Below are 15,512 nucleotides of genomic sequence, written 5' to 3' on the forward strand. Positions count from 1 at the left end.
CATAAAGTTTGGCCATAACTTGAGACATACTTTTGTCCAATAGTTATATCACGCATACAATGCTCAAAATATTAGGGTTAATTGTGACTGTGTCACTTGGTTTTATGATCATTACAGTAAGAGACAAAGAGACAAGAGAGGGTGTGAGAGGAGAGAAGGGACCAATCTTAGGTGGGAAGAGAGGATGTGGACTAGTGAGAGGAGAGGAGCCAATCATATCATACAAGATTAACGTGACAATCAATCAGTGTTGTGTGTTTTAGGCCATGGGTGACCTGGTGCCAGTATCAGAACATAATGTGTATAGTATCAGCATATAGACAGATCAGAGTGATGAATGGATTGTGATTAACAGGATGTGAAGAAAAAATAGTCGGCTCTCTCAAAAATGGTCATTATGAATTTTCAGTAAAGAGTTGTCATGTGCTAATGTTTCTAATTTATCATTTTCACCACTTGTCAACTTCTTAAACGGTCATGCATTTGGGCTGTTCGCTGTTATATACATCTGTTTAATCCTTTTATAGAAACCTCTTAATTCCTGCAGCCCAACAATATTGTGGGATATTTCTTTCTATTTAATAGATTGTGGCAAGAGAGGCATGGGAGGGTGGAGCAGCCAGTGGACCTATCACCCTCACCGTGGTTCTTAATGACGTCAATGACAACCAGCCTCGACTACCAGTTTATCCTCCTGTGTCTGTTCAAGCAGGAACATCACGAAGAATCATTGCAAAGGTTACTGTTTTAAGACGTTTCATATTCCAATAGAAAGCAAATTTAGTTAACAGTCATTCACGCTGAATTCTAGTCCGACTTGGAGCTCCTCCTTGAAGTTGTGAAGGTAATAGTTATGTAATCACAAATAGATTTCATCTTTTGTTGACCAACCCTGGCATAGGTACAAATACATTCTGGAGCAGTACAAGCCCAGTACTTGCCAACAGTGTGTAACAGAGACATGACTGACTACCCAAGCGTCTAACAAGGATAATAGTAAAAAGTAAAAGTAAACCATATATTTGTCCATACTGCTCAAAATCTTATATACATCATCATCATAAACCATAGATAGAACAAAAGAGTCAAGAACAATACTTTTGTTCCTATAAACCCATTTATACTCTACTGTACCTGTACATTGTTCATCTTTTCAATGGATTTATTCTTTACTATTATTTTTACTGGACATATTATAGTGGTGAATTTTGTATGAAAAACCTTCTTGTTGATCAACCCCTTCAATAACGGAAAGTACCTGTATATTTAGAGCTGGTGATCATCAAGTGTAGATCCCAGACAAGATGAAATGTTGCTGTACTTATGTTTGTTTATTATGTAAATGCAGTCTTTTTTTTCTGAATTTTATGGCATTTCCATTAAGCCTAGTTTAAGAGTTAAATGAATGCAATTTAATTACAGATTTCTGCTAAGGATAATGATGTAGGGGAAAATGCTGAGATTCAGTATAGCATCTACCATGTATCCAACAATGGCAAGGATAAGTTTTCCATCAATGCTTCAACTGGAGAATTATCTGTTGTTGGAGAAGTTGAAGCTGGAGACCAATACTCTGTCACACTTAGGGTCAGTATTATTACAGTATGTTTTTTCCCGTAAACAATTTTGTAAGTAAAATCTCTTGACACTCTTGTGGTTTTCACATACACAAAATTGCGTATGATTTAAATTGTCACTTTTGAATTTTCATACGCAAATTTGCGTATGAAGTAAAAAATTAAAATAATTTGTTTTTGTATGAATGCTAGACACGCAAGACCCACATTTGACAATCTCAGCATAATCTGGCAATTATGTAGACTGAACTCCAAGGTCACCACACCTGTTTTAAAGGATCCCAGGTATAACATTTAACTACATTTCCCTTGCATTTTCTTGTGGCTGATGCTGATTTCTCATGTATCACAGTGATTTCATTTATTCATAACAGTGTTGTTATAGTTTTGAACCATGCCTCTTGTTACTGGCAAGGGTGGAGTGGTAGGAAAACATAGAAAGTGCAAGGAGGTTGCACCACGTGATGCCTCTCCCTTGGAGTCACATGAAATAACGAAGGTATAAATTGATGTATAAACATTTTCAATAAGTGTAAAAAAAAAAATTGTGTTTTACTTATGTATAGAAATAATATTTTAACCTGATTATTCATATAAAACTGTTTGTAGATAATTTATTTACAATGCTAATGCAACAAATCCCACCTTTTTATCTCAAATAGCAAGCTTGCTATGACTCATTATGCACAATTATCTCTCGTGTGGTGCAGTCAATTGCGGTGAGGTGAATAACAGACCAGACCCTGAGCATCACACGGGAGAGAACCTACCCAAACCCAAGAGTGTTAACTTGTTCAGAGCTTCTGATATCATTGAGGATCTTGAGAGAGGTAGAGCCGATGTACAGTCTTATTAAAGACAGCAAACATTCCAGTTTAATTTAGGCTTAACAAATCTCTCCATAGTTAATCCTTTGGCTGCTGGAGGTTCCCTCTAAGCTGAATAAAATCATTTGATAGTAGCCAGAATAAAATTACAAGGTCGGGAATTGCAGTAAAAGGGTTTGCAATCCTTCACTTCTTGTGTGTCAGTAATATACTGTACAGTATGTATTGATTGATATAAATTAAGAATATTACTGCACCCCTCCTGTGGATAGGAAATCATCTGGTATAAAACCTTTGCTTACCTGATTTAGACTCTTAGCTCACCTGGTCTTGGATATGAGAGAGTGGATAGAGTCAAAGTGGGATCACAGCATGTAAATTGAGTGACGATTATGGACAGTCCCTCAAGAGATCTCCTTTAAAGTATTCTTTGTGAAGTCAAAGTCTGACAATACATATTGGTTGTATGGCATACTCATTCCTGTGCTTTGGAGAGTTTACTGTAATTTTAACCCTTCAACTCCCATGTCTGGGGGTGGAGAAGATGGTACAACTCACCTGTGATATTAAGGTTTAAATTTTAATGCCTAGAGATAAGCAGTGTGTGAAGAACTTGAAAATTATCCTTTGAATAAAAAGGTATCTCTGCATTTTCATGTGTAACTTTTATTGTAATTCATAAAAAGTTAAGATTAATGTTCATTTCAGGCTACAGACAAAGGTGGATTGTCTAGTCAGAGCATATTGGAGGTGATGGTCAACCGAGGTCCCAACACAGGGGGTCCAGTGTTCACCTTACCACGCTACTCTGCTGCTGTCAGTGAGGGTGCTGCTCCTAATTCTGTTGTTTTCACACTCACAGTAAGTAGTGTTTAAAGTAAGATACAATTACTTTTACAAATTAACATTTAAGATGAAAACTAACCTTATGACCATCTTGGAAGGCCCACATTATACAATTAGCCATGTTAGTAGGGTTCAGAGCCAGACTAACCCCTAACAAGAGTGGCTTAGTACTAATTAGTAGATTAGTTATATATTTACCCTGCCATCAGGTACTTAAACAGGGATTTTGGAGTTGGGTTATTGCCATATATACAGTGCACATCTCACCAGTCACTTGTTTTCGCGGTACTTACAACAGCTGCCTTGCTATGGTCAAGTTGAGATCTGGTACTGATGGTTTCTTGCTGGATCATACCAGGTACAGGTGATAGGCATTGTAGAGCATGGCATCCACTGCATGTTGATGTTGTAGTCAGTGACATGGATTTAGGGAAATGGTTCTTTATGTATTAGTCTAACAATGTTCTTGCATTAGTCATTATATATTCTTGCATTAGTCATTATCTATGAAACTGCCTGAGTCAGATGTTTTGAGGATGCAAGTGTTGGAACTGTTAATCTTAGGAATTATTGCACTTTTTTTTCATGTACTATAACTCCATGCAGTGTTTACCCAAAAGGGATGTAACACTGTGGATAAGCTTCACTCCTATTACTCAGTTAAGGATGGATCTAGGCATTTCAGTTAGGATGGGGGGAGAGAAAAAAGACATTAATTTAAAAAAGCACAGTACCTGACTGTTTCCAATAAAGACTAAGAATCTAGGAACATGAATCCACCTTTTTGTAAGGCTGAAGCAGTGCAATTAAACATAAATAGTAGGGGAAGGTATTTAGCTTACTTGTTTTTGGTGCACTCAGTGAATGAAATGGCTTATCAGCAAAGCCAGTATTGTGGAGCAAAATTGCCTTCTTTTTTTTCATACTTGGAAAAAAGGTCACTTGTAAGAAATTGAGGAGGGGACCAGACTGCTGACACCCCCCCCCCCTCCCTGTACATCTGCCCTTGCCCAGTTACACCCTGAGGGTAGCACTGTAGGTTACTCCTTTGTTTGATGAAACTTTTTCTTATAAACGAGAATTTACTTATTTATTAATACTTAATGAAATAAATGACTTAATAGCTTGAAGACATATTACATTAATGTAATACCTGATAATTTTTTTTTCAGGTTTCTACTGAGTTGGTCAGTGTAGAAGTATGGTCCTTGAGACGCATTATTATAGATTGAATTGCAAAGTATATACTGTATACTGTACTTACTATTTTCCATACATATTTAATTTAAGGCTATTGATCCAGAAGGTGACCCAGCTAGCTTCTCTCTCATTGGTGGAAATGAGCTCCGGCATTTTGATATTGGAGAAACGTCTGGAACTCTACGTTTAGTGGACCAGTTGGATCGTGAGAGTCTGGATGCTTATAATCTGGTTAGTTCATAACATTAATATGTGTAAGGGGGAGACAAATGGAAAAAGGGGAGAGGGAATAGAGAAATGGAGGGAATTAAGAAAGGGAGGGAATAGATAGAGGAAGGAAAAAGGGAGGAAAGATAAGAGAGGGAGAGGCAAGGAGTTATTGTAAATAAAGACAAGAATGAATGATGTTTTGTTATTAATAGCCATACAATATTTTTCATGTTGAACAGTGAAAAAATTAATTTGATAAATATGACAGATTCACTTATTATGAAATTTGGCCGGATCTCGGACGGGATTGCATAGATATGAGATATCAGTAACCTTTTATGACTTTACTGGAGTAATTGGGAGGTCACATTGAGATATAAAAGAAAATTAATTAAGTATTTGTTTTGTTCATTGACAAAGTTTAATTGTGGATTCCCCAGTACTGTATTTATAAAGTTTCAGCCCACTAAAGTTGTATAGTAAGAAAATAATGGGATTGCAAGTATGAGTTCAAGCAGGAGCACATATTCCTTTATGGGAATTTTGTTTTGTTGAATTTACTCTTTATGTGTGTGTCCTGATACAGTGTATATGTCCTTCTTACTTTCCTCTATGTCAGTACTGCAACTGAATTTCAACACTACACTAACTTATCTTAATGTTTACAAAAAGTTCAGTATTTATCCTGGTAATTATCTCTTTCCTCGAGTCCATCCCACGAAATTTCCCACTATTCCCATTCTTAATTTCAGTGTTTGCAATACTTGATTGCTATTCTTTTCTTTACCTAAATCTCAGCAAGACCTCCAGACCAAGTGACATTCCTCTATTAGTTCTGATGAAGTATAGCAACAAAATTAGCTCCTTTGCCATTATAAAACTCACTTTCATCAAAAATTATGGAGGCTATCATCAACAAAAGACTTCTCCAACTCAACCAAACAACTGCATACTCTTGAGAAAGATAATCCGATATTTGACACTCTATAGGTTTGGTCCAGGTTATGATCTCCCATCTCCCAGCAGTCACAATGTTTGCTCTAGTCTTGATAATTAAGGTGAATCTTTTCCAGGTGACTGGGATACCTCAAAAGTTTTCATCAAATTTGGCATCAGGCTCTTCTTGACACATTCCTGTGACATGGTTTTCTTACAGTGCATGTACTGTCATCTCCTTATTATGTTTTTTCTCTCTCCAGTTTCAACTCTCATATATATGTTGATGGATCACACTGTAACTACTTTTACATCATTGTTTTAGCATCCCAGGACTTGATTCTTGCCCACACCATCTTATTATTACTGTGTATAACAATTACTGTATATATCAATTCAATAGCATGTAGTATGTTGCAAAACAGTATTCAGTAGAACATGCAGCATAATGAATTTTTCAAGATGACACTGCTATATGCTAGATGCTAGGTGCCAGACAAATATGTTTTGCCCTGTTGTTTCCTCATCATTATCATCAACATTATGAATTTTTTTGGTTATCCATTTGATTGATTTTGTAGCCATATCCCTTGCTAAAAAAATCAGGAAACCTCTTTTTTTGTGTGTGGAATGAGGTAAACAATATAAGCAATTATATATGGTAATATGATGTTCAACATGCAGTTGGTAACAAGGCAATCCCATTGTTGTTGTAGGTAGTGAAAGCTGCAGATCCAGAGGGTTTGTCCAGCACAGCTACAGTCAGCATTACTGTTGGTGATATCAATGACAAGAATCCAGAGTTTATAGGTTTACCATACTCCTTCAGAGTGAATGAAGGGCAGGAAGATGCTGTGGTTGGTATTGTGAAGGTAAGCTGTTCATAAGAATGATGTCCAGTGTTTTTAATGCCTGTATCCTTATATGGTCAAATATTACAATAATGGTAGCCTTAATGAGAATTTACTGTATTGACAAATGTTTGATGTACAGGTATATGAAATCTGTTTCTGGCTTTTTGCCTAAAATAATGCAACTTTCACATCACTTCAGGCTGAGGATGAAGAGGTGGGTGTTCATGGTGAAGTGTTTTATTCAGTACCAGAGAATTCTCCCTTCAACATTGCTAGTGATACTGGTGAGATCAGGACAAAGCAAGCACTTGATTATGAGAAACAACAGGTTGGTGAATTATGTTTTCATTATGATTACATTATACTCTCCATTTAACGGAATCCAGTTGAATGAACTCTCGATTTAGCGGAAAGCATTTTTTGTTATTTTTTGCTCGACTTAATGAACTAGTTCGCTAAATCGAGATTAATTCTGTTGATACGCTCACACCTATGGAGACACCTCAGACACATAAAACAGTAAAACCTACTTCAGCCTTTGGCGAATGTACTAAATGTATAAAAACGATAAAGAATGATATAAAGCAATTACCAGAAAATCTGAAAAAATGGCGAGAAAATCACTCCAAACCTTTCTGCTTTGGGCCTGGAGACAAAGGTTCCCTGCTTTATGAAAGATTGCACCATGCTTAGCTGCATCCTCACATGGTTGGTGTGTGGGTGGGAAGACCAACCACTTGGGTAACACTGGATTTTTATGCTCTGAGTCTATTTAAATTACTGTGCAAACAAATATTTCTTTAAATGTACATACAATACTTAAAAAGTAAAAGAACACAGTAATAAATCAACGTAAGTCTGAGCTGAGCTAAGCTAACGAGGTGGTGAGTCAGGTGGTGAGGTGACAAGGCAGTAGGTGAGGTGACAGGCCAAGACACTTACACAGCACACACATTAACAGCACTATTTAACTATTGTCTATAACATTTTAATACGGCTACTTTTGCACTTATACAACTGATCAGTGAACAAACCAGGGCATATGGAGACAAATTATACACTAGTGATGTCACAAAGCTTTACAACTGCAACCACAATGTGTGAATTATTACAACCTGTACTCAAATGTACAGTACAGTGGTCCCTCAGTTAACGAATGGTTCGATTAACAAAATTTCGGTTAACGAATTACCTCCCATAAGGATCTTCAATTCGGTTAACGAACAAAACTTCGATTAACGAAATCCTTACGACAAACACGTTTTGTTGTGAGCATCAGCTGATGGGCTTGTCTGCCAATTCAGTAATCTGTTCTATGTTTACATTCGTTTCCAGTGGAGTAAATATCAAGAAAGTTGTGCTCTTTAATATTTTTGCATTTTTTATATTAAAATTATTAGTAATTTTAAAATTTAGTTAACATATTGATAATGTCTGACGTACAGGGAACTAATTTTTTGTTTTCCCATCAGTCCATCAGCCGTCAGTTTGGCTTTGTTTACAGTGGAGTAAACATCAATTTTGTTGGTGTCTTGAATATTTTTGCATTTTTACATTAAAATCATTGGTCATTCTGAAATTTAGTTAACATATTGATAATATATAGCTCAGTGCAGTGTTGATTTAAATAAAATAATCTTGAATTACACCTAGTGAACGTAAAATTTTATTGGTGAAATTATTGCATCAAGCGTGGGTCCCCTGAAAGGTGATTTCTCCTCCATCCCCACTTCCTTCTCTTCTCCCATCTCCTCCACCCCCACTTCTAATTATCATCATCATCATCATCAACCAGGAACCTTCTACATACACACCTCAAAGTAAGTGTACTTTACTGCATTTTTTTTTCTTTGTATGTACTTTTCTGTGAGCTGGAACCAATTACCCAATATCCCATTGAAACAATGGATTGAGGTAATGAAATTTTCGGTTAGCGAACGACTCTGTGGAACGAATTGTGTTCGTTAACCGAGGGACCACTGTACTAAGTTAATTACTAAAATTTTTATGTCGAGTGCAAACTATGGGATGTTAATACTCAAATTAATCACCATCTTGCAAGAATTCCAGCAATGCAAGTTATATTCCGGTAAGCGAAGTCAGTGATATTTTATAATCTAAAAACTTAAACTCCCTGCCTTTTATAATCCTGAGTCCCTGACCCCACGTCTCCACTGACAAGTACACTTTAATCTCCCCTCCTGGCTGCCAACGATCCACCTCTCTCTCCCCCCTCTTTCTAGCCAGCAGGAGAGGCCAGATGGCAGTGGGTGATAAGAATTTTATAGATGAAGGTGGTTTTAGGCTTAAAGTTCTCTCTTATAAAATGTCACAGACTTGACTTATCAGATTATTACTTGCTTTGCTGAAATCCTTGCAAGATAATGATTAATTTGAGTATAAACATCTCAAAGTTTGCACAAGAAATAAAATTTTTAACCCTATAGCTTAGTACATTTGAGTTCAAAGTGAGTAAAGTAATACAGTAGAACGTCAATTTAAAGCGATACCCACAACTAAGGGCAATGTTTTAATTTAAAGCGACTCTTTCCTATTATATGCGAGTCACTCTGGCGTATCATATTTAAAATTTGCACCTAATGCTTCTCTAGGCACGCTACTCTGTCCTAAGGGCAAAGCTGTACCGTACATGTACTCAAAATAATGTACTAAATGATTACTAAAATTTTTGTCTACTGCAAACTATAGCATGTTTATATTCAAATTAATCACTATCTTATAAGAATTCCAGCAATGTAAATTATATTCTCCCCGGTCACTTCTGTGACATTTTATAAGCAAAACAGATAAACTCAAGCTAAAGGAAATAAATAAACAAATAAATACTTCACTAGACCTTTGCCAACTGTCAAACATGTCACTCACTTCCCTCCCTCTCATCTTCCCAGCCAGGGTTTGGTGTTTTAGGCTTAAAGTTTTTATTTTATATAATGTCACAGACTAAGGTTAGGAGAATATAATTTATAATGCTGGAATCTTTGCAAGACAGCAAATAATTTGAATATAAATGTCATATATTTGGCACAAGAGATAAAAATTTTTGCTTTCCATAATAAAATTTTTAAATTAGAACTAAAATTTGTATGTCTAATGCGAGCTATAGCATGTTTATATTCAAAATAATCACTATCTTATAAGAATTCCAGCAATGTTAAATTTTCCCATGTCAGTTCAGTGACATTCTATAAGAGAAAAACTTAAAGTCACTCCTAAGGACAGATAAATAAATAAGCACTAGACCTTGGCATCAACTGTCAGACCATTTTGTATCCCTTAATTTTAGCTGTGTTGATTTATGAGTGTTTGTTTTAACATAATACTACAAAAAACAATGTTTTGCTTATTCTAGGAGATGGGCTGAGGTGCATCTGGGTAGACTCTCAGTCTTTTTAGTATTTTGTGTTTCTCTCAAGTATCAAACTAAATTATTCCATTGAAACAACACTTCGATTTAGTGCGAATTCAGTTTAAAGCAACCTCTCTTGGAACCTATCTCGTGTTATATCATTATATCGACGTTCTACTGTATATTGCTCAAAATTATGGCTTTTTCACAGGGAAAGTTCTGTATAACTAGCCCCAGTGCTCAGGATATTATGGTATTGAATGTTACAGAGTACGGATATTTCCAATAAATTCATTGTTTAGTTCTGCACAAAGAGACTTGTGTTGTAGGAGACTCTTGGGGATAGGAACTGACCACGCACCCTCAAAAAGGTTCGTCTGCCTCTGTCATTTTTACTGGGCAAGACATTGTTTATTTGTTATTTATTAATTATTAAAGCTATGTTACTGTAATAATTGAAGCTTTTTAATACCAGTACCCTTCATATAAAGTAAAATACTTAATTTCATCTAAATTTGGCCTGTCATTTAAGGATATCATATTGGAAACATCTCATGGGAAATTTATTAAGGATCATTATGTTATCAAATTCATCTCCCTATCACAATTAGCCACACTTGAGTGAAGAAGGAGGGGTGAAAACTGATCACGCGACCCTCCCCTTCCTCCCCCCCCCAAAAAAGTTCGCCTCCCACCTCCCACCAGCTCCAGCTATCCGTTGAGTGGTAGCAAGTTAAATACCAAGTTGAGAAGCACTTGGCAACACTCCTTTCCACTCCATCTCTCTAATCACCCACACCTTTCTGCTTTCTCACTCCATATTTTATGCTCATTTATACTTATGCTTATCACAATCTCCCTAAAACTACTGTAGCTTTGTCTTTATTCAAGACATCTTCAGGTCATGAGACCCACTAGTCCCTCACCCAAGAAAGGGTGACCTGACATCCCTTTAGATTTAAAAGGTCAGTAATATGAGACTACTAATCCCCTATCCTACCTCCACCTGTCATTGCATCAGGTCAGGTCAGGTCTCCCTCCAAAATACTTAAGCTTTTGTCTTTATTCAAGATATCTTCAGGTCATGAGACCCACTAATTCCCTGTAAATTCAGTTGCCTGTGAAGATGTCTTGATTAAAGATGAAAGCTAAGGTGCTCCAGTGTATACTTAGTTGACCGAGAGGTAGCAGTGAGCAACAGATGTGGTGGTGGCAGGACACAGACTGAGCGGTAGAAAGCTCGATTTAGCGGAAATTTCAACTTAACGAACAGGGGTGGATCGAATTAGTTCATTAAATCGAGAAAATGCTGTAGTTCTAAGAAAATTTTAAAGAATAAATGAATTTTATTTATAAATAGACAATGCAATAATACTTCATATTATACAGTGCTCCATTGTAAGGGTCTCTTTTTTCACTACTGTACTGTATTTCATATTTTGCATTTATTCTTCTTTTCTATACTAATTCCTTCTGTCATATATATTATTGTACAGTCATGCGCCGGTTAACGTCCGACCGAACAACGTCCGATCGCATATACGTCCGTGCCCCAAAAAAAAAAATTCGTGACGGCTGCTGGACCACCACTCCAGGACCCCCTGACGGAGACACGATGATCCTCCCCATACTGGTCAGATATTATGTGTTAAAGGAATATGCTTCCTATCTTAGGCTTTTTTTAAGCATTTGCCTCCAGGTGTAATGTTAACCTACATCTATTGAGGATAAAATCTTTCACCTACAAATTGACAATAACACATTTGCTGTAATCAGACATATCTAGTTGCCTCAATAATTGCAACCCCAGTTGCAATTAGGGTTGCAATTTCAAATTCTGTGGCATTACTAAGAATAACTAAGTCTCTGGTGCACTCTAAGATTAAGAGAGAAAATGGAGGACTCAGGCGTCCTGATGTGAGAGAAAACGGACTCTCATGATGGGGGACCAAATAAAAAAGCATAGCTACATGTTTTGTGGACTACAGTATTAAGAGTACCCTTTTCATCACTTTGTAATAAACCTAGCCTTGCCTATGTGTGTTTATGATATTTACCATAACAATATATATATATATATTTAGTGGGTCTAAATGGTCGTAAAATGGAGAACTTGGGGTTGGGTCTTGGGTGCCTGGAACTAATCAAATAAATCCCATAGGTTCTGTACTTTCATTATCGGCGGAGTCCCAATTAGGCGCGATAACCAAGGGATGATTGTACTGTACTGTATATACTTGTGACACTGGCCAGTTGCTTCTGGTGTTATGGTACAGGGGTACCAAGTGACAGCACTAGGATCCCGCTTCCTCTATCAAGGAATAAACAATTAAAATTTAAATTAAAAAAAAAAACATTCAAATAATGGGACCTAGCGAACCGAAATGGACCTAGAGCGGGCACAGTCACGTATGCATCGCGTATTCTTATAGATTGTGCGGCCAGGCGTACGCTATCTAGTGAATTTAGTCAATATTGTACAGTAACAATGGACCTAAGTGCAAACCTGTATTGTACATGTACTAAATGATTATGGTACTAAAATTGTTATGTCTATTGCAAATATAACTTGTTTATACAGGTATTCAAATAAATTACTATCTTACAAGAATCCCTCCAATGTAAGTTATATTCACCCAGGTCATTTGGGTGGCAAATTATGAGAAGAGCTTAGTCACTCTTAAGTAATGATAAATAAACACGCAGGCAGGCCTTCAGCGCCAACTGTCAAATCTTATCTCAAATAAATAAACAAACAAACACCAGACATTCTGTCACCTCACCTCCCCACCCCCTCTTCCCACACGCTCCTGGGAAGATATTGGCAGCATAATGTGTTGTCTAATGGTAGGCCCTGTTGCCATATGGCATCACGAAAATTGTGACCAAGTCCCAGATTGCTGATCTGACTTTCTGCTTTATTTACATGCAATTGCAGGGTCTCAATTGTTTCTCTTACCATTGACAACACAACATACATATATAGCGTTTCTCACTGTTGAATTTTTTCATTCTTGCATTTCTTTGTATTTATTATTATCACAGTGTTGTTATTATTATTATTACCATCAATATTTTATTTTACTTTTTATTATAAATTTTATTTACTATGAATTATTATTATTATTAAATTTTCGCCCCCCAGGCCCTGATGTGGGTCAGTGACCTGTGCCCGGGTGGGCTAATCCCCATAAAAAAAAAAAAAAAAAAAGAAGCTTCCTCCCTCGTGTTCCCAGACAAAAGATTGGTGATTTTTTTATGTTTATTTTATATAATATCTCAGACTAAAGTTAGGATAATATAATTTGCATTGCTGAAATCCTTGAAAGACAGAGATTAATTTAAATATAAGCGTCATATATTTTGCTCAATATATAAAAAATGTCGTACATTATTGTACAATACTGTAGTACATTTTATATAATGTTTTTCAACTGTATTTTTGGGTAGATTTACATAAATTTCTTCATTTATTTTCATCCATTTACATGCACACACCATACTAAAAGAAACGTAAAAGAAATAAATGACCTTAGTGCAAAGCTGGAGTGCACATGTACTAATTTGATTACGGTACTAGAATTGTTATGTCTAGTGCGAATTACAACATGTTTATATTCAAATAAATCAGTATCTTACAAGAATCCCAGCAATGTTAATTATATTCTCCTAGGTCATATCACTGGCATTTTAAATTGAGAGAAGCTTAGTAGGACTGTTAAATAAACACACAGAGACCTTCGGCTCAAACTTATCACCTCAACCCCCCAACCCCTCACTGGCTGGCTGGCTGGCTCCCTCCCTCCCTCCCAGCCAGGGTTTTAGGCTTACAGTTTTTATCTTATATAATATCTCAGACTAAAGATAGGATAATATAATTTGCATTGCTGAAATCCTTGCAAGACAGCCAACAATTTGAATATAAATGTCATATATTTTGCTCAAGAGATAAAAGTTGTTGTACATTCGTGTACAGTACTGTAATACATTTTATAATATAAAGTTTTTCAACTGTATTTTGGGTAGATTTACATAAATTTCTTCATTTATTTTCATCCATTTACATGCACACATTATACTAAAAGAAACGTAAAAGAAATAAATGACCTTAGTGCAAAGCTGGAGTGCACATGTACTAATTTGATTATGGTACTAAAATTGCTTTGTCTAGTGCAAATTATAGCATGTTTATATTCAAATTAATCAGTATGTTACAAGAATCCCAGCAATGTTAATTATATTCACCCAGGTCATTTCACTGGCTTTTTATAAGAGAGAAGCTTAGTCACTTAAGAACTGAGAAATATACACGCGTTAGATCTGGGCCTGTGCCAACTGTCAAACGTACTACTTCCCCTCCCCCCACGCCCCCTCGCACCCTCTCTCTCTCCCATCTGCCCGGTGTTGCTGGAATCCTTGTAAAAGTGAATAATTTTAATATAAACGTCATGTATTTTGCACAAGAGATAAAAATTAATCACTTGACAATATCCCAAATTAAGTTATTATTTAGCACATCATGTTATTTTTAAATGAACAACATGGCACTCACAACACATAACACATAACACAAATAACCTGGGATAACTATGTCTGCTAATTATCCCTAATCATGGATACCAACACTGTTCAATACGTATAACCAAGATCAATGAACCAGACAAGACTGAGTACACTGGTCGCGGGGTTGTTTACGACACAAACAGCCAAAGCTCGTTCGCTAGTAGTGCCCAGGGGTAGACTCGGTGCAGTGTCTTAACACGGTGTTCCCTGGGTGTTCCTGTCCTCCTATTCTAATCTCGCCATATTAAAGACATCCTTCAAGGACCATCTTGCCCATAGGCGGCTACCGAACCTCGGTAGTGGTGACAAAACAGACAGTGACTGGAGATGCGTTGAGGAAGAGTCACGAGCGTGTAAATGTCTAACTCAACTACACATAACTATACATCTGGCAACAATACAGATGACACTTAATTTACTTGGATTACTTGGCACATGATTATTTCACTATGTTAAAACATGAACACCGATATTCACAAAATCGACTCGAGTTAAACTGATGGGAAACAATCATTCACATACCTGGAGATGCGTTGAGGAAGAGTCACGAGCGTGTGAGTCTTCCTCGTGCATTCGTTTATATACAGGCCTGGGGCAGTTCCGGCCCATGCATGCATACCAGAAAGGCTAATCTCACCAACGACAGAAATTCTATTCAACTCAGTCGCTGTACATTCAACTATGAAATTCAGTGTCATGGGTCAGGTGAATTTCTTATGTCTATTTTTATAAACTAATCAGAGATTGAGTTTGTCAGGAAAAAGTGAAATGGACGTTAAATACACACACTAACAACTCTACTTACCGGAAACAGCAAACCACAGCCGAGGAATTCTTCCTGGGGAGCCGTTAAGTCTTGGTGATTTTGAGTTTGACAGAATCTTTTCAGGAGATTACTGGCTATCCTAAATAGACAACTGACACTAGCTAAACTACAAACATCAGATTCTCTGATGTTTGGGCATCAAAATTATCCAATTTCAGTAGTACTTAGAAACTCCTGGTTATCCCCAAGGACGATATAAGGACAAGCCACTCATACTGGCAGACTCGACACTCACTTACTAGACTAGTTTTACTAACAATAAAGACAATTGAAGCTTTCAACATCACTCACAGTGGATCTTGAATG

The 15,512-nt window shown here is 36.7% G+C and overlaps 1 protein-coding gene across 1 annotated transcript in view; it reads left to right on the forward strand.

Moving 5' to 3' along the window:
* The window catches only part of LOC121873111 (cadherin-99C-like), a 143,295-nt gene that overhangs the window by 35,119 nt on the left and 92,664 nt on the right, over positions 1-15,512 (forward strand). The window contains exons 9-14 of the mRNA XM_042376423.1: positions 586-738; positions 1,423-1,587; positions 3,113-3,265; positions 4,541-4,681; positions 6,313-6,468; positions 6,650-6,778. Of these exons, the coding sequence (XP_042232357.1) occupies positions 586-738; positions 1,423-1,587; positions 3,113-3,265; positions 4,541-4,681; positions 6,313-6,468; positions 6,650-6,778 (897 nt within the window). The remainder of the gene's footprint in view (positions 1-585; positions 739-1,422; positions 1,588-3,112; positions 3,266-4,540; positions 4,682-6,312; positions 6,469-6,649; positions 6,779-15,512) is intronic.

This window comes from Homarus americanus, unplaced genomic scaffold (genome assembly GCF_018991925.1).
Source record: "Homarus americanus isolate GMGI-L3 unplaced genomic scaffold, GMGI_Hamer_2.0 scaffold32929, whole genome shotgun sequence".
NCBI classification, from domain to species: domain Eukaryota; kingdom Metazoa; phylum Arthropoda; class Malacostraca; order Decapoda; family Nephropidae; genus Homarus; species Homarus americanus.